General features: G+C 41.5%; 1 protein-coding gene and 1 long non-coding RNA gene across 8 annotated transcripts in view; both read left to right on the plus strand.

The window, feature by feature from the left end:
* Window positions 1–20,519, plus strand: part of LOC123851018 (uncharacterized) — a 37,404-nt gene extending 16,885 nt beyond the window's left edge. For 5 of the 6 annotated variants that reach the window (XR_010405541.1, XR_010405542.1, XR_010405540.1 and 2 more), the window contains 2 exons: window positions 9,450–9,599; window positions 15,493–20,519. This is a non-coding gene — a long non-coding RNA (uncharacterized LOC123851018). The remainder of the gene's footprint in view (window positions 1–9,449; window positions 9,600–15,492) is intronic. The other variant, XR_010405543.1, reaches the window with a different exon arrangement.
* A 1,696-nt stretch (window positions 20,520–22,215) lies between these two features.
* Window positions 22,216–23,771, plus strand: part of EML4 (EMAP like 4) — a 147,350-nt gene continuing 145,794 nt past the window's right edge. For both annotated transcript variants that reach the window (XM_045884484.3, XM_045884485.3), the window contains exon 1: window positions 22,216–22,508. In XM_045884484.3, the coding sequence (XP_045740440.1) occupies window positions 22,484–22,508 (25 nt within the window). In that variant the 5' untranslated portion in view covers window positions 22,216–22,483. The remainder of the gene's footprint in view (window positions 22,509–23,771) is intronic.

Consider the following 23,771-nt stretch of genomic DNA (forward strand, 5'->3'; position numbering starts at 1 on the left):
GGAGGGGCAGAGGGAGAGGGAGAGAGAGTCCGAAGCAGACATCGTGCTGAGGACAGAGCCCAATGTGGGGCTCAATCTCAGGACCCTGAGATCACAACCTGAGCTGAAACCAAGAGTTGGACACTTAACCTACTGAGCCACCTAGGCGCCTCTGTATATACAAAGCTTTTAAAACAATGTCTGGTGCATAGAAAATCGTCCTCAATAAGTGCTAGATCTAGTAATTATTCCTACATATGTTGTATTGGGACTTCTGTCTCCCTTGACAATACATCTTAGGGATTATTCCGCAGCAGTATATATAGGTACACCTCATTTTAAAGTCGGTTAGTACGATGTTTCATAGTACAACCACAATGTAGTATATTTAGATGTGTTCTAATGCAGGTTGTTTCCAGCATGCAGCCTTTTCTCATCTGAAAATACAGAGTCCTGGAGCCAATCAACACTAGCTTCACCAGCCATCCGTATATTTTACTTCTTCTACTTAACAAACATGTACAGTGCTTACTACCGGTTGCACAATGCCCTAATCACCTTCAAAATGTTAACTCATTTAATAATCATTATGGTGCTTCTAAAGTAGGGGCTACTTAATCCCCATCTTACAGATTGGGAAATCGAGGCACAGAGAGGTTAAGTAACTTACCCAAGACTGCAGGGCTAGGAAAAGAAGGGCTAGGATTCCAAGCGACACAGTCTGGCTCCCAAGTTCATACTCTTGACCTCTCTGTCCACACTCCGCACCTCTCTTCTCTGTTCTAAAATCCACAGCATCACTTCAGCAAGACCCTTAGCCTCATCTTGTCACATTTTCATCCATACTGTGAATGGGAATCCAGCCTCTTTGGAATATACTTAGGAGCATACAGGTACTCTAAAAGGGCAACCTGATGGCTACATCAACGAAACTCCTTAAACTACCAACAGCCAGCCTTACTAAGGACTGTTCGGACAATAGCCAGACAGCGTGGAGAAAGCCCTTCAAGTGATGATACCAACACTCGCCTTCAGAGGCCCCAGGTCTGGGCTCTCGACTCTGCCTCTCTGTGCCACACTGGCCTGCTGAGCAAACTCACAATGCAGGTCAGCAGACAGCCTTAAAATAAACAAATATGTTTGTGTTGTGCCCAGTTATGGAACGGTGCGTATCCAATTAGGTAGTGCAAAACTCATGCAAATCATCTTTTCTTTTTTCCGATTCCTGCTGCATATGAGTCTTTCACAACTGACTTGGCCAACTCAAATTGCTAAAATGCTGAGGTTCAGAAAGTCTGGTCAAAAGTTTGCTAGTAAAAAATGAAGTCCTGCCTCCTCTGTCCTCCATCACTGCCCCCATCCCTACCCTCAAGCTACTTTAGCTTTTAGACATGTGGATACTAAATGCCTTTTTCCTTAAAGATATGGGTGAGATATTTCTTTTGGAGTATGTCCAGACAATCTGGAAAACCCATACTTGATATTAGCTACAGGAAGCTTATTAAAAAAAAATACAGATGAGGAACAAGAAATAAAATTAGGGCAAAATATGGGCCTACCCTCTTTAGAAATCAGTATATCTTTCCAAATGGAAGATTTTCTAAAACTGAATGGGATTTTTAAATTTTTTGGCTTTGTTAAGGAAAAAAATATGTATACATACCCTTGAAATTTAATATTCTGGAAAGTACTTATTTTAATGATAACAGTTTAAGTTTTCATCTCAAAAGTTATTGCTCATTCTAACATACTAAAATCTGCATTTTCCTTTTATAAATAAACTTCTATCTCTGCGTTCTGTCTTTATAGAAAGAAAGTACTTAGGGCCAGTTTTCTACCCATCCCGATGCTTAAGGTTGGCTCAAGGAGCTTCCTGTTCTGTTCCAGCTGTGACATGTTGAAGGTAGACCTGACAATTGCAGACAATTTGCTATACTCTTTGAGCCTGGGCTGTGGCTCTAGCCCATGCTGTTTTAGGAAATAAGGTGAAAGACAGAGAATGGGGGGAGCTCTGTTGGGAACAGGAAACAGGGTCTTCTCGGGGACTCCTTTCTACTCCTTTACTCTTCACACCATTCAGGGGGACAGAATGTCTCTATCACCTCTGCCTAATTCGTTCCTTTCACAGGGAGGTACTTGAGCCTCAGGATGGGACCACGGGCTCATTTTACCCTTAATTACAATGCATAAAGCTGGAGATTGGATACAAGAAACTATATCCTGGCAGAATTGATAAGACCAAAGACAGAAGCTTATTGAAAAAGCAGTGATCCATTTTCATTCTAACAAATTAATTAATTTTTTAATTAATTAAATTTTTATTAAAGGGATTAATTGCCATGCCCTCCTGTACTAGTATTGTCTAGTGGGAACTGCTCTAGCCCCTAGTCCCTGCTAAAGAAAAAGTTAGGTCCACCGGTCATGTTTTGTACCATGTGATCCAGCTCTCTGTTCTCACAGCTGATTGGGCAAGAGGTGGGCACCTGATTCAAGGACAGTCAATCCATAAATTGGCTAGATTCCCTTGACCTGTAGCCAGGTATGAAAAGAGATGCTGGGCAAATCAGAGCCCCTTTCTCAGAGAGGTGGCATGAAAGCAAAGAGCGACGTCACCAGTTAGTAGCAGGGCAGAAAGGAGTACGGCTGACCTATATTTCTAATGATGAAATGCTGTGAACACTTACGGATTTCTATGGGTGAGGTCTGAGGTGCCACCTCAAACTGAGAACTGGCTTTTAGCACTGGTTTCTCTGAAGCCAGCCCATTCTGGTTCCTGATCTTGGGTTTCTGAAAACTCCCATTATCTTATCATGTATTTTTCTTAACATACTTGAGCTGAGTGGAATGAGTGCCTGATACTTGGAGCCAAAAAAAAAAAGCCAAACTAAAGCACTATCAAAAAGGCAGGCAAAAGTAGAGCCAAAATAAAGGGGACTGAGGAATCAGAAAGGTCTAAACCAGAAGCAACAGGAGTAGGTGACTTTGTTAAGGTTCTTGAAGTTACAAATAATGTTACTGAAACTAACTCAGGTTGACTAAAGAAGAGAAAGAAAAAAGAATTCATGTATTTATGTGAAGGATGCTAAAGGGCAGCCGAAATTTTTAAAAACTAGTGTCAGCTCCTCAAAATGTTAATCCATAGGGCTGTTACCATATGACCAAGCAATTCCACGTCTATGAAAAGGTATGTGCACACAAAAATCTGTACACCAATGTTCACAGCAGCATTATTCATAATAGACAAAGAATGGAAAAAACTTAAATGCTTACCAAATGATGAATGGATAAACAGATATATTCATACAATGGGATATTATTTAGTCATAAAAAGAAACGAAATTTGATACATACTACAACATGGATGAGCCTTGAATAAGTGAAGGAAACTAGACACAAAAGACCACATACTGTATGATTCCATTTATGTTAAATGGCTAGCATAGGCAAATCCATAGAGACATAAAGTGGTATAGTGGTTGCTAGGGGGTGGGCAGAGTGGGAAATGCAATGACTGCTAATGGGCCTGTAGTTTCTTTTCTTTTCTTTTAAAGATTTTAAGAAATCTCTATGCCCAACATGGGGCTTGAACCCATGACCCTGAGATCAAAAGTCGACTGCTCCACCAATGAGCCAGCCGGGTACCCCTGGAGTTTCTTTTGCAGGGGATAAAAATGCTCTGGAATTAGATAGTGATGATGGTTGCACTCCTCTGAATATACTAAAAACCACTCAACTGTGTAGTTTAAAAGGCTTAATTTCATGGGATGTGAATTGTATCTCAATGAAACTGTTATTACAAAAATTATGTATGTACAAAAACAACAAAGCAAACCAAAAAAAAAGGAGTGTCACAAAATAGAAAGCCAGAAACCATACAATTCTCTCCCTCTCTCCCCGCCCCCATCACCTCTGCTTCCATATGAACGTTTGCTTCATACTTGTCTTCTACAAATCAGTTTTCTTAGCTTTTTCATGCATACAGCAGACAGACTATGAACTCCGTAGTTCAAAACTTGTATGTCGTGACAGAGACTAACTAGATGATCACCTACCCATTTTCTCTTCTTTGTGGGCATATGACTGGACTACATTTCCCAGTATTGTTTGTAGTTAGCTGAGGTCATGTGATGAGTTACTGCCTTTAGAATGTGGGCAGAAAGGATGCATGTGATTTCCAGGCCTGACCAACTAAAAAACCTACTCTGCACTCCTCGATCCTCTCCCTCTTCCTTTGACTACAGCCTTAGAGAATAGTTGAACCACTAGGTGGAAGGAACCTGTGTACTTGATAAAATTTGTGGAGCATAGCATTTCCCCATCTCCATCTACCTACATTGCACAGTGATATTATGGAGAAATAAACTAAAGCTACTGAAATTTGGGGATTTGTTGCTGTAGTAGGTAGCTTCTTCTGACTCTATATGTCCTCTGTATGAGAGACTATCCCAGTTTGACTGGCTGGCTCTCAATTCCAATTTGAAATCTTTAAGTAAGAAAATTGTATTGGCCTGATGTTGCGTCAGGTAGTCTCCTAGTTTGGTCAACTGAAGCCAGAGCATGAGGTCACAGAATATGAATATAGTCCCTTGGGGGCCTACTCATGGAAGTGAGCAGCATTTCTCAGAGAAAAGATGTCAATTGTCATGATTAAGTCGGAGGGGTGGGCATGAACCATGGAGAGGAATACTCAATGCCTAGAGGGGCTTTTCGTTTCTCTCCCCAACACATTCAGAGATACAGACCTAGAGACGGCTATAGATACAGATATAGATGATATAGATATATTCTAGTTCCTAATTCTAAAAGTAAAGTTCCTTTTGGACAATTTGAAAAAAAAAAAATCAAGTCACCATTTTCTTTCCTCCTTTACTTTCCATTTTGTCCCTACCTCCCGTCCTGTGAGGCGATACAATCTGGTATCTGAGGGCGGCTTTAGCTATAGCCTCACTTCACCACCTTCTGGCCCTGTGACTTTGGGCAAATTATTTAACAGCTCTCTGTCTTGATTTCTCCATCCACGTGGGGATATCAATGATAGCCCTCACCGTAGAGGAGTCTCAGGAATATTAAGGAGTTCATATATGCTTAGTGCTTAGTGTAGCATCTGGTACATAGTGAGAACTTGTTTATTGTTCGTGATTATGATGCATCTGAAACTGCATTCCAAATTTTTAAAATTTTTTCTTGACCGTTCTAAGGATGGAAGGTGGACTTCATCTTTAAGTAACAACTGTTTTTATGTTCTTGAGAACCCAAAGGAGTGGCAACCCGTTGTTCCTGAACCAATGGAGTAATCCAAATGCAGATGTTTTAGATGGAGATGCTGAGGCTGCTGTTTAATAACACAAAAAGCCATGGGGCGCCTGGGTGGTTTAGTCGGTTAAGCGTCTGACTTCATCTCAGTTCATGATCTCAGGGTCCTGGGATTGAGCCCCACATCGGGCACCCAGCTCAGCAGGGAGTCTGCTTGTCCCTCTGCTGCTCCCCCCTCCTGCCCCGCTCAAATAATAAAATCTTTAAAAACACACACACACACACAAAGCTGTTTTTTACTGGGGATAGTATACCTCTGTCCAGATTGTTGCAATGTCTCATGTCCTCTGTTGATGGTCAGAAATAAGAAGTTGGAGGGGTACCTGGGTGGCTCAGTCAATTAAGCATCTGACTCATGATTTCAGCTCAGTTCATGATCTTGGGGTTGTAGGATCGAGCCCCCATCAGCCTCCGAGCTGGGCGTGGGGCCTGCTTGAGGGTCTCTCTCTCTCTCTCTCTCTCCCTTCCTCTCCCCGCATCATGTTCTATCCCTTAAAAAAATCAAGAACCTGAAATCTCAAAACTACTATTCTTTTTCACTAAAACATTTAAAACAAATGACTATGAGAATTTGCTATCAAGAAGGTATTTTAGAGTTGCCTGGTTGGCTCAATTGGTAAGGCATGCAACTCTTGATCTCAGAGTTGTGAGTTTGAGCCCCATGTTGGGTGTAGAGATTACTTTTAAAAAAATGTATTTTATTTGGTAACAAAAATGCCAGACAAATTCCCAAAGTAACAGAGTACACTCAGTTTTGAAGAAGTCCAATAAAGTTTGACAAAATTAGTCTCTGCATTCAGTGTGGAATCTGCTTGTCCCTCTCCCTGTGCTCCTCCCCCTGCTCTCTCTCTCTCTCTCAAATAAATAGATAAATAAAATCTTTTTTAAAAATAAAAATTAAACTAAAAAAAAAGAAATAAGAAGTTGGGGCCCCAGCGCCTGGATGGCTCAGTCGGTTAAACATCTGCCTTCAGCTCAGGTCATGATCCCAGGGTCCTGGGCTCAAGCCCCGAGTCAGGCTCCCTGTTCCGCGGGGAGCCTATTTCTCCCTCTCCTCCCCATTTGTGCTCCCTCTCTCTCTCTCAAGTAAATAAATAAAATCTTTAAAAAAAGAAGTTGGGGCCCCAGGACTTGGGTGGAGAGTACTAGAGGAAAGCCCCATCCAGGAGGGTGGGGAAGCTCCAGGGCCATGGCACGCTCAGAGCTAAGGGGAGGGACTGCTCAGAGGGAGCCCCTGGAAAGGGCTCTACAAAGGAACTTTAGAAGCATGATATCTGATATCCACTTTTAAGTTTTCTTTCTCTGCACTGTAATTCCCTTATGTAATCCTGAAGACTTCACAGAGTTTGTTGAAATTGCAGGCTTAGGTTTGCCGTGTCTTGGGTAATAGAAAGAAGGTTTTCACATTTCATGATAAGGTAGATTAGAGAGTGACGGCCAGCTGGAAAAGCCATTATGAGATGTCCAGGGGTGATTGGGGAAGAGTCCTAGAGCAGATGACCAGTGGAAACCAGCATACATGGTGGAATATGTAAACACTTTCTGGAGATTCTCAGAAATACGCGGAAAGAGGACTGGACTTCCTACCGTCATATGAGATGGAGAGTAGAATCAGTATATGTGAAGAGAAGGCAATCTAATAAGGCTGGGAAATCTGGAGAATATCTCTCTTTCACTCTCTCTCTCTATAGATATATAAAACAAATGTGTATTGTGTGTATGCATGTGTGTATACTATATATCTACACTGGGTTTATATAGTACATACTTTTTCACCTTATATCACGAGGCTTTCTTAGTATCCTTAAATATTATCAAGCACATAATAAGTATATAATGAATAATGGCCTCTTAGTACCCTATGGTGTGATTATTCCATGCTTTATTTAACTAATTCCAATTATTGGACTTTTTTTTAGTTTTTCACTTTTGTAAATAACACTGCAGTGAACATTCTTACGTAGTCTTTTTGCATATTAAAAAAATTAAATCTGGGGCACCTGGGTGGCTCAGTTGGTTAAGTGTCTGACTGTTGATCTCAGCTTAGGTCTTGATCTCAGGGTCATGGGTTCAAGTCCCGCATTGGGCTCTATGCTGGGAGTTGAGCCTACTTAAAAAAAAAAAAGTATTTCTCACACTAAATTCTCAGAACTGTATTTTCTGTGGCAAATGTTTTAAACGGTTTTAGGCTTTTGATAGAGATTGACAAATTGCCCATTGGAAAGATCATACCCAGAAGGACTCCATAACCACCATGCTCCCATACCCCCAGAATTGTATGAGTGTCCATTTCACTACATTCTTCCTAGGGTAACTTGCATATTCAGGGGATTAGCTGTGTTCATTTAAAGATGCTGAACATGACAGACACGGACACAAGAAGGCATTTGCTTGTTACCAAGGGATTTCACCAAGAAAATATGTCTCAATTTCCATGTCAAAAGAATTGCTTTTCTTTATTTTCACAATAGTCTTTCTTTAGCAGGGTTGGCTGTGAGGAAACATCAATATTTCTTACAGAGAGAACTCATTGGATTCCTAAAAGGGAGCTTATTCTTCATTCTCCCCTTTCTACTTTGAAGGCAATGTGAAATAATCCATCTTCTGGTGACATGATTGAGGAAAAACCTTGTGTTCAATTTTCTCAAGTTTACCCCTGTAGATATTCTGGCTCTAGGGAAATGCCTACTAGTTCTCAGATAATATACTTACAGTGACCAAGACTTTAAATATAATTATGGGGAATACTGGTGGGAAAATGTGACTGAGGCATGAGATCACTTACAGGACCAGATTGATTTATCTGATGTCGTCTGTGAGAACATGAAGGGTTTCAGAGAGGATCTGATGTCATAGATTTGAGAGAAACATCACAAATGATGTGTTCCCACAAACTCTCCTGGCTCTCCCTTAAGTGCACCCCTCAATTTAAGGATAACCATGAGCAGCTCAGAGTTCCCGGCACCCCAGGTGGGCAGGAACATATAGGCACAGTCTATGAGGGAACATCTACCTTGTTGGTGACCCTGCTCCCAAATAGGGAAGTGTGGGTCAAAGAAGACATCTATGCAAACTGTTCAGTTTCTCTGACTTCATGAATTCATGGGAAGTAGCTCTCTGGAAGTGCACTAGAACTCTCTTCTGCCCCTTAAACACTTGACACCACAACTCCTCAACTGAGCAGATAGGAAAACTAAGCAAGAAGGGTAGTTGTATCTCCTGAATTGTAATTAAATCATAAATGAACCTGGGCTAGTTCTTGGAATGCTGTACATTTCCTTTTGTTTTTAACAGAACTTCGCTGACTACCAAATTAAGGCATGTGTATTATAGAGAGAGAGAAAAGTACAAAGAATAAAATAAAAATTACCCATAATCCCAGAATTCAAAGATGACCACTGTTAACATTCTTGTAGATATTTTTTCACTCTTTTATCCATAGATCTATATACGTATGGTCATCTCTTTTATAATCCTGAGGTCATACAGGATTATTTTGTAATCTCCTCTTTTCTTGTAGCAGGTTGTTTTTTATTTTGCACCATTAAAAAATAAAATTGTGAGGAGACTTCTTGGTAGATACCTCAATAGCTCTGATTATTTCTTTTTTTAAATTTAATTAATTAATTAATTACTTTTTAAAGATTTTATTTATTTGACAGAGAGATAGAGAGCACAAGTAGGCAGAGAGGCAGGCAGAGGGGGAGGGAGAAGCAGGCTCTCCGCCGAGCAGGGAGCCCGAAGTGGGACTCGATCCCAGGACCCTGGGATCATGACCTGAGCTGAAGGCAGACACTTAACCGACTGAGCCACCCAGGCGCCCCTAGCTCTGATTATTTCTTTTGGGCTCATTCTTAGAAGTGAAGTTGCTGAGTTAAAGGTAAATCACATTTTAGGGCTTTGGATAAATACTACTAATATGCTCTCCGGAAATGTTAACCATCTTACACATCTATTAGCGGTATGTAAGACTACCTGTTTACCTGCCTCTTCATCTATGCTAAATAGTATTTAAAAAAAAATTTTTCCCGATTTGATTTCTGGTAGATGGTATCAAATAGTCTTGTTCTTATACAGAATTATTGGTGATTTGTATTTCTTCCTCTGTGAAATGTCTGCTCCTGTCCTTAGTTTTGCCTATGTTGCTTGACCTGCAGTTGGACCAACTTGGTAAGCCTGGTTTTGTGCAAAATCCTGGATGACTGAGACTGGCAATTGCTCCACACTGACGAGAAGATGGCTTCCCCACACCCTTGGTCCTGGGAAGCTCCCTCGGGGCGCTTCCATAGGAATGGCTTCTTGCTTTGGTGAGTAGCCCATCTTATGCCATGGACTGTGTGTACATGGGTCACATCTTGCCACACAGGCTGGTGCAAAAATGCTGCCATTTTGAAATGAAAGTTTTAGGTCTGAGGTAATCTCATATCATTTTCACTCAGACTACCAGATTCATAGATTTTCCCAAAACTTCAGCCTTCACAGTTTACATTGAGGGGACATGGCTATGGAGGCCTTATCTGGAAATGACCATTCAGTTAAGTGCAGGCCCCAGGTACCCAAGAATGAAGAACCCCTCCTGTGCCAGGAGGACATTAATGATGACCATGATTGGCCTATGCAACTGGAAATGCTCTGCTATTACAGACCATTCATACCTTGATCAAGCACTCAGTGTGGGCAAAGCCAAGCTTCAGACTAGGAGGAGGATGAGGAAAGATCCAAAAAGCTTCCTGACCACCTACATGAGGGCCCACATACGTGTACACCCATGCATTCTGTTTGCATGCACATGCACATGAAATTATCAAGAAAAGAAACTAAAGGGAATGACATGATCAAAAGCAAATAATTTTATATTTCTTCCTGTCTTTCTCCAAAAATAATTTCTGACTGCCTAAAGGCAAATTAATACAGTAACACCCATACAGCTTACTCCTCTGATGGACCTGTAAAAGGTACTCAAAGACTACCTGCCTAAAGTCTGCAGGCAAAAAGGAAACTGCTTCTTAAGTACATTGGAAAGTCTTTAAATGATTTAATTACACCCATGAAGAACCATAAACTAGGGGTGGGAAACCTCCAGGCCTTAATCTTATTATTATAGTCCAAGTGTTTCATTGTACTTAAGAACCACTTAGACTTCTTACATTTCTAGTTACAATTTTTATTTATTTATTTGTTTGTTTGTTTATTTGTTAAGATTTTATTTTTTGTAAGTAATCTCTATACCCAACATGGGGCTTGAACTTACAACCCCGAGATCAAGAGTGCATGCTCCACTGACTGAGCCAGCCAGGCACCCCTATAATTTATTCTTTAAACTTTTATTTTTATTTACTTATTTATTTACTTACTTACTTATTTACTTATTTATTGAGAGAGAGTGAGAGAGAGAGAGCGGGGCTGGGGGAGGAGCAAAGGGAGAAGGAGAGAGAGAGAGAATCTTAAGCAGGCTCTACCCCCAGTGCAGAGCCCAATGGAGGACTCGATCCCACCACTCTGAGATCATGATCTGAGCAGAAATCAAGAGTTGGATGCTCAACCAAATGAGCCACCCAGGTGCCCCTATTTTTTAAATACCTGTTCTTTACTCATAGACTTCTGAAATCTGGAGAGAGAAAAATTTAAAATAAAATAAATCTTACATTTTACGTTTATTGTTATTTAAATCAGAGGCCATTTTACTTGTAGGCTTTTATGAGATTTCTTTACAATGTTTTGATACTATATTTGGTCATTTGGTTACTAGATTTAAATTCTGATGTTTTAAAGGATCATAGAGTAGTGAATATCTAAAAATGTGCAACTGCGGTATCATCTGATGGTATACCTGATATTAGGTTTCTAGTTAATCAGGCTTAGTTTTATCAGGTCATCTACAACAGCTTGTTGAGGTTCTACTGTGGTATGAAAATAAATATGGATGAGTAATATTGGACTTACCTCTGAATGGGACATAAATTAGTCCAAGAAATATTATTTTCTGAGGACAATAAGAAATTAATATGGATGATAAATTGTTATCTAAGGAATGGTCATTATATTAGCTTACAGTACAAACAAAGTGAATAGTGGATAAGGGGGATAGTAGTGTGGAGTGGGGAGGAAGCATCTAGTAGGTAACTACTGGAGAGTCTAGGAAATCAGGTTCTCCAGCTGAAGGAGGAAGGAGGAGAGAAGACTTGGTAAGGCATGCACAATTCTAGAAATGTGCCCCTTTACCATTCTTCAGCTCAAGTTAATCTTCTGCTCTTTTTTGTTCACTCAACAAATATTTATTGAGCACTTTCCATATACCAGGTACTTTTCTAGGAGCTGGAAATAACGGCAGTGAACAAGACAGACAAAATCCTGCCAAACTTCTTTAAACAATAACCCGTATTTTCTCTTTCTGCTTTCACACCACCCTCTTAGTCTTTCTCCCCCTACAACCTGATATCCTTTCCCACCATCATGATAAAACAGCTCTCTAAAGACCAGTGACCTTCTAATCACTGTATCTAGTGCACCTTTCTCAGTTCTCCTGTTCCTTGGACTCTAGTATTTAATATCATCTGATATCCGTCATTTTTTAAAGTCTCAGCTCCTTTGGGTTCTGTGATATGGCACTAGGTTGTTTTTTGTTTGTTTGTTTTTGTTTTTTTATTTATTTATATTTATATATATATATTTTAATTTTATTCATGAGAGACAGAGAGGCAGAGGAAGAAGCAGGCTCCCCACTGAGTAGGGAGCCTGATTTGGGACTCGATCCCAGGACCCTGGGGTCACGACCTGAGCCAAAGGCAGACGCTTAACCGACTGAGCCACCGAGGTGCCCCAATATGGCACTAGTTTTGTTTCCTACAACTGTTACTTCCGACTCATTCTCTTGCCTCCTAAGTAAATATTGGTGGTCCCTCAAGTCCTACACTTTGCTTATTTTTTTTCTCTGTCTCTTAAATCTTTTCCCCTGATGATTTCTCATGGCTTACATCTTTGGCTCTATTTAGAAAAATCCTAAATCTATATTCCCGGACCCAGCCCTCTCCTAAACTTTAGTCCCACATTTCAAACTGTGTGCAGGAAGCTTCCACCTGGGCATCTGAGCATGATGCTAGCACGATCTATTTAAAAGTATTTGTACCACTCAGGGTTCTCAACTGCAAACAACAGAAACCCACTCTGGCTAAGTCACACAGAAAATGAATTCACTGGGAGGATATCAGGTGGCTCACTGGGTAGACAGGGAAGCCAGAGGACCAAGCATGGAAAACGGGCAGGAACCCAGGCAGTCTAGAGCACGGAGAGCACAGCCAAATTCACCCCACAGGAGGAGTCTGTTGAGGACGCTGCCCTGGAGCTGGCTGTCCCCCCAACTTCCACCCTCCCCCACGATCAGTGCTGGACTTCAGTTTCTCAACCTAACTTCCAGTGTGATACTTAACTGCTAGTTTTTGTGTTATTCCCCCCAATTTAAAAAGCTGAGCTGGGGCTTCCAATTGGTCTAAGTCATGACAAAAATGACCTCTAATTCCCCTCAGCTTCCCACAGAAGGAAAGGAATTCTGATGCAGGCCAATGAAATATGGCAATTAATCACCATATTTTATTTTCTATAATCACCTCATTTCTTGAAGTTGCCATTTGCATTTAATGCTGACATCATTTTCTCCATCACTAGGAACTGCACCTCAAAACTCTCCTTTACCTCTTCCTCTCCTTCAGCTTCTGAGGCAGTCATCCAGGTCTGTGAGGGTTTTGTTTGTTGTTCATTCATGTGTTGTTTCCCTTCACACTCTTTTCTTCTTGGACCTTTCGGAACAGGCCCCTCCCCTGCAACAGCCTCCTAACTGCATTCCTCACTTTCAATGCCTCCTCCAGTTTATCCACCCACAGGTTAATTTTTCTGTGACAACACTTTGATCATATCGCTTGCTGCTAAAACTACTGTTGATAAATGTCTCAGCCTGGCATTTAAAGATCTCCACAACAAGAATCCCAATGAGAATAAGAGGCAAACTGGTGCAGTGAAAAGAACTTGACCCTCAGAAGCAGACTAACATGGGTTCAAACCCTGATTTTCCCACATTCTAATTGTATACTTCTGAGACTCATTTTTTTGGTCTGAAAAATGGGGGTAATAAAATATATCTCTGAGGGCATTTGTAAGTCAGCTCTTTGAAAGTCAGAATGGTGTTGCTATAATTTGCATTTAGGTTGCAACATCAACTCACAGATGCTTATAATGGACAATATTCAATTACAGACCTGTCTGATTCAAAACCTTGAATAAGGTTGTCATCAATGTGGTTTTAACACAGGCAGGTTGGGATCAGCATTCTACATGTTTTGGGGGCTGGCAATCTAACCATCATTTATAGCATTGTTCCTGATTTCAAACAGCTGACTTACAAATGACCTTTTGGAAATATTTTATTTGCAAGTAGAGAACTTCCTGTGTTATTCATTTTGAGAGTTGAATTTCCCTGATTGGCTGCTTTCCACTATAACATTGCTATTTTAAAGTATTTCCCTGCAGAATTTCAATTTTGTGAGAGGCTGCTATGAATTCCTTGTGGGGAAAAAGTGTATAGTTATGGTGAACAGATGAAAATTATTAGTTATCATTTCTAAGGTTTGCCCAACATCCAGTAAATGTGGTGAAGCTCTAGCACGTAGAAAGAAATTTTGAAGCTGGTTCTACAATCTCAAGCCCCACTTCATGGCATAAATCCTAGGTTGGCATTGGAAAAACTTAACTCTTCAGCTCACACTTGTTCTCTTTTCTCTGCTTGTCACGAATGTCCCCATTAAAGCTATCAACATTAACTTGCATCCACATTCATTCACTCACTCATGCATCCAACTCCCTCTAAGTGAGGCATGTTTGGTGATCCTCACAGGATAGATTTCATTCACATAAGCTCTTGCCAAGAATTTACAGGACTGTTAATTGCTCGATTCTTTTCTGAGGTTTGTAAGTCTGGAAAGTCTTAGGTGAAAGATAACAATCATGCCAAGCTTGGTAAAACAATTATTTAATGAGCATGATATTTTAAACCAGTCTCTACAGATACAATTTGTGGGTGAGTGTGTGCAACATATTTTTTTGTTTTTGCATCATTAATGGTTTTTAAAAATTAAAACACATTTATGATATTAAAATAATATAAAAGTGAAATCCCCTGTATCTCTCTCTACCCTTGCCTTCCCCCACTCAATTTTATTTCCTAGAGGCAATTACTTTTTAACACTTTGAGGTATATCCTCCCACACTCTTTGTTTTTTCTCTTGCAATCATTTTAGTTAGCCCTAGGCATTCTTCATGGTTAGAAGCTAGAACAACCCGCCATTTAGCCTCATACAGATTTTGGAGCTCTTTCGTACACTGCTTATGTTAAACATATAATTAAAATAAAGAAACTTCCCCCCCCCCAAAAAAATTTAAGTTTTGTTCTCTATCACACATAAGCTCATGTGGACAATCTACGCAATTCCAGGACCATAGGGTTTAGTCTTTAAAATAACATTAAGAGGGCGCCTGGGTGGCTCAGTTGGTTGGGCGGCTGCCTTCGGCTCGGGTCATGATCCTGGAGTCCCTGGATCGAGTCCCGCATCGGGCTCCCTGCTCAGCGGGGAGCCTGCTTCTCCCTCTGACCCTCCCCCCTCTCATGTGTTCTCTCTCTCATTCTCTCTGTCTCAAATAAATAAATAAAATCTTAAAAATAAATAAATAAATAAATAAATAAAATAACATTGAGAAAAAAAAATAACATTAAGACAATGAAATAAAAGGAGTGGAAAGCCCAACATAACCTAAGAAAAACTAAAAACAAAGCAAATAAAAAAACACTTCATTATTTTTGACTGACACTTTTTTCCCCTGAAGGTTGTTTTGTTGCAAAACTATAAATACAACACTGATATGAAATCTTTTAAGTAACTGATCCTCTCTAACCACTAAAAGGATGTCTTTTTGCCTTGGCATCAACCAACTGGGAAATAATGTTGCAAGAATATGGGGGTAGGGGGGAAAATCTGGGCTGGGGCTTTTTGCAATTTAAGGAACCAAGTAGAACCTTCCTCTTCTTGGGAATATGCCACTTTCGGACAAGAACAGACAGGTAAAAACAGCACCATTTAAACAGCTCAGTTTTAACTTTTATTTATTTGTAAAAATCTTTTTTTTTTTCTGTTCCTTTTCTCTACTTGACATCAGAAAAAGTTTTAAACATCATGAAATTGATTTGGCTGGATATGGAGATACGGTACCAAAGCAAAGTGAAACGAAAAACCCAGAGGACACACAGAAAACCCTAAGTAAACCCCCAAGTTTGGTCTCGGGGGTTTACAGATCACAAGAACCGTCAGCTCAACCCCCATGCACTGTGACTCCTTGAAGAGCAGTTGGATCCACACCAACAACACAGGAGACCGCAAACAAGGTATTCTTGACTGACACAGAGAGAAAAAGTCGAGAAGCCAGAGTTTATAGTTACCCCTCAAGGTCGTCTAGCTAATGAGGGCAAAACAAAGAAATCAGTGTAAGAATTTTTTATTTTCCTTCAAAACTCAGGTCAAGGCTTTGACAATAGATGTTGTGTATCTTTAAAAGTATTCTGAAACTGGGACCCCTGCGTGGCTCAATCAGTTTAGCGTCTGCCTTCTGCTCAGGTCTTGATCCGGCTCAGCTCATGATCCCAGGGTCCTGGGATCGAGTGCTGTATCAGGCTCCTTGCTCAGCGGGGAGCCTGCTTCTCCCTCTGCCTGCCGTTCCCCCCTGCTTGTGGTCTCTCTCTAACAAATAAATAAATGAAATCTTTAAAAAAAAAAAAAAGGCATTCTGAAACTCCTCCTACCATAAACCATTTTGACATAGAGGGGAAGGTAACTATGCACAGAGTCAAGATTCTACATATAAAGAAAATGTTTTAAACTTGTATTATTTGATATGGCTATACTTACCTTTTGCAATAATTGGACTCCTGGGGAATGGTGTATATTTTACATTTACCTGAATTAAATTGCACTTAAGGGGCTCAAAGTGAGGGGCAGGGGGAGTTCTGTATTGAAAATAATCTAAAGATAAATCCTTTGAAGAACCTAAATAAGTACCCAGTAATTGGTAATTGTATAGCATATTTGGATTTTTATGTGTGTTTGTTTGATGATAATGTATGGTTATGTTTTCATTTTGAGGGATTTATGTTCAATCTTCCATTTTATTATGGCATTATTAAACAGCTTGGCAGATCTAATTTGATAAATATAAAACACAAAAATTAATACTGGTTGCTTTAAAACAGTGGGGCATTGGTTGTTGAATAATGTATTCAGTTTGACTAGTTTTCAGAGTTCTTCTGTTTGTCCAATATTAATAAATATTTATTGACCAGCTTCTCTGTAATAAGCACTGAGTATACAATGGTTTAAGCAAAAACAGGCACCACACAAGCCCACTTACAATAATAACAGCAGCTAATACTTAGTACTTACAACATAATGGGCCCTGTTCTAAGGGCTTTACCTGTATTATCTCATTGCATCCTCTCAGTAACTAAGAAATAGAAATAGTATCATCTTCATTTTACAGAGGAAAAAACTGAGGCACAGAGACAGTGTTACACAGCTACTAAGTATGGGATTTGAATACTAAGCAGTATGGGATTTGAATCTAAGCAGCATGATCTCAGAGCCTGCAGTCTTAATCACTGTGATGTACTACCTCTCCTATATTCTAAAAGCTCTCCCAGTAGTATACAATATAATGGATGAAACACTTATTGAATAATCATTCAAGTAAATAAAAATTATAACTCTGATAAGAGCTATGAGAAGAAGTATGGCAGGAACTATTTGGCTAGTTTCTCTTTTCCTTCTGGTTACAAAGTTAAGCTGTACTTCCTAGCCTTCCTTGCAGTTAAGTGCAGTCATAGAACTAAGATGTGGCCCATGGATTATGGATAAAAGTGACAGATACACTTCCATGCCTAAAATATAAAAGCTTCCTAATTGGTCCTCTGTGTTCTTCCACTACTACTCGCATTCACTAGCTGAAAAGAGTGGAGTTCAAGATAGAAGCTTGGATCCTTGAATGACTTCATGGAGCGAAGTCCCCTGATGATCTGCATTGGATACTGATAGAAGTGAGAACATTTTATTATATTAAGCTAACTGAAATTTGGGAACTTTTATAATAGCATCTAGCTTATTTTGACTAACACAGAAAAAGAAACCTTTAAGTTGAATGCTGCTGTAGGGAAAAAAGAACTAAAACATGTGATCTTGAATTCATAGTTAGGTTGGAGATGGTGTGAAAACAAATATTGGAGGCTGAATTACGGGAGAGACTTGCCATGTCATGGCAAAAGATTTGCTACAACTGTTGCTTATGCAACTTGGAAGGTAGCATACTACTTGCCTAGTAAGCATATTGTTCTAGAGGAAGTTTTTGGAAAGAGAGTAATAATACGTGTTGGCTACTATTTGCTAACTTTAGTAAAGCATTGCAGGAAAGAGAAAAAGTCAAGCAAGAACTGACTGATTTGGAAACAGAAATAAAAAAGAGAATTAGAGGGGCGCCTGTATGGCTCAGTTGGTTAAGCGACTGCCTTCGGCTCAGGTCATGATCCTGGAGTCCCGGGATCGAGTCCCACGTCGGGCTCCCTGCTCAGCAGGGAGTCTGCTTCTCCCTCTGACCCTCCTCCCTCTCATGCTCTCTGTCTCTCATTCTCTCTCTCGCAAATAAATAAAATCTTAAAAAAAAGAGAGAGAATTAGAGAAGTCCAGAAATTTGGAAGCTAAAAGATTAGAAAGCTAACTACTTCTAGATAGGAAACAAAATATTAAATACCTTTGAGTAACAAAGGTCCATTTAGATCCAGACTACCATGATCTAAGAGTGCGGTTTTCTCATCTAAATCTAATGACTTGAATTAGCCCCCCATTAAATTCAGAGAGAGAGGAATTGGGGAAGAAAGCAAAGACATAAATCATGCTTGAGAATTATGTGTAGGAAAGAAGTATGGGTGTGGTTATTGGCACATGTGGCTGACTGGAAGCAAATGGATCAGAAACCTACCAAGTGTTTGAGGGAATCATGTTCTCAAAGAAATCATTTGACTATTTCAGTTGGAAATAACCTTTGCATCTCATATTTGTACCAGTAAGGAGTGAGCTGAACAGGCTATAAGGAAGGTATATTCCTCAACACCTCTCAGAATAGCAAAGCCAGGGGCCATGGAGTAAAACGGACAAGGAAATTCCTTGGAAAGAAGATTAAGATTTAAATGAAGATTTTCCTTACCCTTCAAAATGCTTATCCCAGCATTCTGGTTACAGAAGCATTATGCTTATTTCAGGATTCCGGAATTGCTGTGGAGGAATAATTGCTATATTTCTCCTCCTAGTTGTCCTTTTTCTGCATGAGCATTTATTTCATTTTTCCTGTCTTTGCCCTCATATATATATATAAATTTTTTATTGTCCTCACTAGTTAGGATGAGCATTTTTATTTTAAAATAAAAGTAAGTGAGGGGTGCCTTGGTGGCTCAGTCGGTTAAGCATCCAACTCTTGATTTCGGGTCAGGTCGTGATCTTGTCGTCATGGGATCAAGCCCCATGTCAGGCTTCAAGCTGGGCATAGAGCCTGCTTAAGATTCTCTCTCTCTCTCCCTCTCCCCTCTGCTCAAGTGTACTCTCTCTCTATTAAAAAAAAAAGTAACTGAAACGAAGGCAGATTAATCATGAAGTTAAAGAAACTTAAGCTCTAGGGGTCTCTTCCAAGGCTCTAGGAAAGTGTGTCTTTTCACTCTAATCTCTCCTTTGTCATATTTCCCATTATGTCAGGTGGTGTTGTAGTGGCTTTGGATATTTTAGGTATCTAGCTAACGGAAAGTTGAGTTGGGGATATATTTAATCTCAGGCTTAATGAGACACTTACATGGATTACACTCACATTTAATTAAATTATTGCTGGCTGTCTTTGTTTAGCAATAGATTCCAGGAAAATTCCTATGGGCCATTGCACTGATTCACCCAGCATCCTATCATGGAAGTGGTGGGGCTAGGGGTCATAATACACTATGAACATACAGGTAGCACTGAAAAATTGTGTGGGTCTTATGGGAGAAATAAGGTTTGAAACATAAAAAGCCAGAAGCTAGACTAGGGAAAATTCTTCTAATTGTTTTTTTTTTTTTAAGATTTTATTAATTTATTTGTCAGAGAGAGCACAAGCAGGGGGAGTGGGAGAGGGAGAAGCAGGCTCCCCGCTGAGCAAGGAGCCCGATGTGGGACTTGATCCCAGGACCCTGGGAACATAACCGGAGCCGAAGGCAGACGCTTAACCGACTGAGCCACCCAGGCATCCCCTTCTAATTGTTATATATGTGATATGTATTTGGTTGTCACTGATGTCAAACAAAATAGTTCCATCAGGAATATACTCAATAATTCAGTATACATAGTTTAAAATTCACCGTACATTTTATTTTCTTTTTTTAAATGGAAATCACATGAAATAGAATTAATCAGAATTCCAGCAGCAACACTACAAACAGCTGTACTATATGTGCAAAGTGGTTTTTTATGCATTCCAACTATATCCCAATAATAAAGACAAATTTGATAAACCGTGCTAGAGGAAAAACTAAGTTATCTTTTTATCCTCTCTATTAAAAAGTTTTTTAAAAACCACTGTCATGGGACGCCTGGGTGGCTCAGGCGGTTGGGCATCTGCCTTCGGCTCAGGTCATGATCCCAGAGTCCTGGAATCGAGTCCTACATCAGGCTCCCTGCTCAGCGGGGAGCCTGCTTCTCCCTCTCCCCCCTGCTTGTGTATCTATTAAGAAAAAGAGAGGGGCGCCTGGGTGACTCAGTCATTAAGCGTCTGCTTTCGGCTCAGGTCATGGTGCCAGGGCTCTGGGATCGAGCCCCGCATCGGGCTCCCTGCTCGGTGGGAAGCCTGCTTCTCCCTCCCTCCTGCTTGTGTTCCCTCTCTTTCTGTGTCTCTCCCTGTCAAATAAATAAATGAAATCTTAAAAAAGAAAAAAGAATCATTGTCATATGAAGAAATAAAGTGTACGCAACCAAGAAATTTAGTAAAAAAAAAAATATTGGAGTTATGTTGGGCAGTTAATTGAACGCTGTATTTCTTGATTTTGTAACATTCGTAGAATTTGCAGGCTTCTTAAAATGTGTAATCTGTTGTGATTTCTTTTCTGCGTCTAAATAAATACTCCATTTAACCCAATTTTGTGCTTGTTTTTTTAGAAGGGCTTCACAAACAGAAAAACTTCAAGCCCCACAAAATGTGGATCCTTCTCTGAATTAAAAAAAAAAAAATATATATATATGTATTGTAGTATATCAATGGAAGTTCTTTTCTTTTAACTGACCTAAGGCAGAGAGTGTTGTGTGCAGACACAGAAAAGCAGCTGTAAGAATTAAGGCCTTCTCAAACATTAAGTGGTTAGACTTAATAGAAACTTACAGATATAAAAATGCCCGTGGTAGAGGAAACTTTGGGTAAATAATTTAATTTTGAAACAGGAGGAAACTCTGGACACCATTTAGTCTGTAACCTCAATTTATCTTGGCTGCCTTATGGCTTGTCTCCACATGGTATGGTATTCAGAAGACACACAGGTCTGATATCCAAAAAAGACATGAAAAGTAATTTAGATTTTTAGGGAAGATTTTTAAAGAGGCACCGGAGGGAGAAGTTTACTGCATGACAGCAACAAAATGTTTAACCATCCTTTCAACTAAGTCCCTCTCATTATGATAGTTGCTAACCTCATATTTCTCATCTCCCTTCTTCAGTCTGTTCCTTTCTCCTGCAATTTGTCTAGAATGACGCGAATTCTTCCCTAACTCAGCTCTTAATTATTGTATACATCAATTTAGTTCATGAGCATCTTACAGTGCTCCTCTTCATTACTCTGATCCACACAACCAAGTCCCAAGAAGAACTTTGGAAGCCACTGGAAGGTCTTTAGAAGGAAGGAGAATAGGGGTGAGCAGGGGAGGGAGGAGGACGACGAAGGTTGTTGTTTATATGCGCTTTGGTTACAAGTCCAGTCCTTCCATTTGCAAATGAATAAAGTTGAGTCCCAAGTAAGTTTAGTGACTTAATGCTCACCTACTTAGTCACATGGAGTTGGGCTGAGAACTCAGGCTTACTTCATTAAAACCCTTTGTTATAGTTCACTAATAGGCAATCTTATATGCCCCATAGGGGGTTGCTTTGCATCTCTGGTGGAAAGAACACCAGGGGGAGTAAGGAAGCCTGAGTTCTAGCTCTGCTTCTACCAGGCTCCATGACCTTGGGCAGGTCCGGTCCTTTCTAAGGCTCAGTGTTCTCCCTGAAGAGGAGGCAAGGTGAACTCTTGGGTCTTGTCCAGCACTAACATTCCTTGCTTCCAGTCTGTTTTGAGCCCTGAGACTGTGGCAGTGGTAGCCTTGAGTTAGTCAGGAAGACTCACCCCCATATATCCCGTACTAGGGTAGAGGGAGAACCCGGGAAGAAGGGAGTCCTCCTCGCACTTGTTTGCCTCCTTGGTGTCCTTGTAGGACACACGGGTGACCATCTTCTGTCTGGTGGGGGGTTCTGGACTTGGGCTCCAGTGGGACTCTCATAACCCCAAGGGGCTATGAGAATCTCTCGACGCTCCTGGGAATCTCAGGCCAGAGGCCAACCCTTACCATGACCCATTCGGAACCAGCTTCAAAACCCAAGTCCCCAGGCCCTCGGCAGAACCACTGCGCAAGCGCAGCCACCAGTTCGGCGCGAGGCGGCCGGATCCCGAGGCCGAAGCAAGGTGAGAGGGAAGGGTCTGCAAGCCCCCGCCTCCATGTTGTCACGTGGGAGGCGGAGTCGGAAGCGTGACGGCGTGCGCAGGGGCGGAGCTACCGCCGCGCGCGGGCGCGGGGGCGGGGCGCAGCGCGGCGTTCGCGGTTGCTGCCTGGTAGGGAGGCCAGGCAGGCGGCGGAGCGGCGCGGCTCTCAACCTGACGGGGAAGTGGCCCGGGCGGCTGCGGCTGACTGCCCCGGGACGGGCGGACGATCCGACGACGGAGGCGGGGGCTAGGCGCCGAGCCCGGCAACCTAGAGAGCGAGCGGATCAGGCTCAGCGGCGGTCACCCTGTCGGTCCGCTGAATGAAGTGCCCGCCCCGCTGAGCCCCGAGTCCGGCGCTTTCCCCGCAAGATGGACGGTTTTGCCGGCAGCCTCGGTGAGTACGGCTGGGGAGTCCTCCGTCTTCTCCGCGGAGTGGGAGCCTTGTTCTCGCCACACAGAGCCCAGGCCCTGCTCTCCACCCTGCCCCTGGGGATGGTAGTAGTTCCACTGCACATGTTCCCCTCGAGGCTACCGCCCCTCCGCTGGCTACGGCGGACTCAGAACCCCTCCCCCCATGCCCAGTCCTCCTCAGCAAGACCCTCCCTTCCTCCCAGCGTCCCCTTCAGTGCATGGCCCTCCTTCCCGCACAGTGGAAACCCCCTCTCTCAGAGAGGCCCCCCAGTAGCTGGTACATCCCTTTGCATACAATCACGGCTCCCCCCTCAGACCTACCTTCAGGGTTGGGGCACCCCTTTCTGAAACCTTGACCCCTTCAGGGCACAATATTTTTCCTTTCCACATACTGAGCTCTCTTTCAGAGTGGAGGCACCCCTTACCCACGCAGGGGCTCCCTTTTTAAGGTAGGGACCCCCATTTCCTCTTCAGGAAGAGGGCACCCCCCCCAAGTCTTCACTTTAAATTTGGAGACTTCTTTTAAGTGTATCTCCAAGTGTCTGACAACTTCCCTTCTTTCCTTCCACTTCTCTGAACATATTGCAGTGGTGGAGAGAACTGGAAGAAATGAAGCATCATTTGCTTAATGCAGGAAAGGAAGAGGTGCATCTGTGTTGGGGGACCCTCTTTAAAAGAAGAGTGAAAGCAGAAGTATTCTCTGGCTCTTCAGGCATGCTGGGGAGAAGTCATTCTGCCCAGTGACTCCATAGGAAAGGGGGCCTCTGTCAGGGAAAGAAAGGATTCTCCATTTTTGGTATATGTTGTCTTTGTGGAATGGAAGAGGTTATTAAGTAGGCTGCAGTATCCTTTCCGTGTTCCCTTTCAGCAGAATAAAGGTAGTATATTTTGTAACTGGCTAAGGGAATCAGAACTAGAGGCTGGTACTCAACGCCCTATAATCTGTGTCTGGAATTACTATTCTTTGAGGCCATTGGAATCTGGTTACTCTAAAGATTGAGCTCAACTGTTATGATGGTGAGAGAAACAGTTTCTGCTTTGGCTGATTCTGCAGTTATGTGATACCTGTTGCTGGATTTGTATTTTCGGTATTTTACGTGGAGGTAGTTTGTATTCAGACGCCTTTCTTGGTAATAAATCCCTGGTTGATTAATGTTCATGGATCAGTGCGTGATCTGGCCATAGGCCACACTTTATTCAGCCATATTGGGATTAGTTGAATTTTTAAAATCTAAAGTCAAAAAGT

This window comes from Mirounga angustirostris, unplaced genomic scaffold (genome assembly GCF_029215605.1).
Source record: "Mirounga angustirostris isolate CCGP_5_RB_7025 unplaced genomic scaffold, mMirAng1.0.hap1 SCAF_10, whole genome shotgun sequence".
NCBI lineage: Eukaryota > Metazoa > Chordata > Mammalia > Carnivora > Phocidae > Mirounga > Mirounga angustirostris.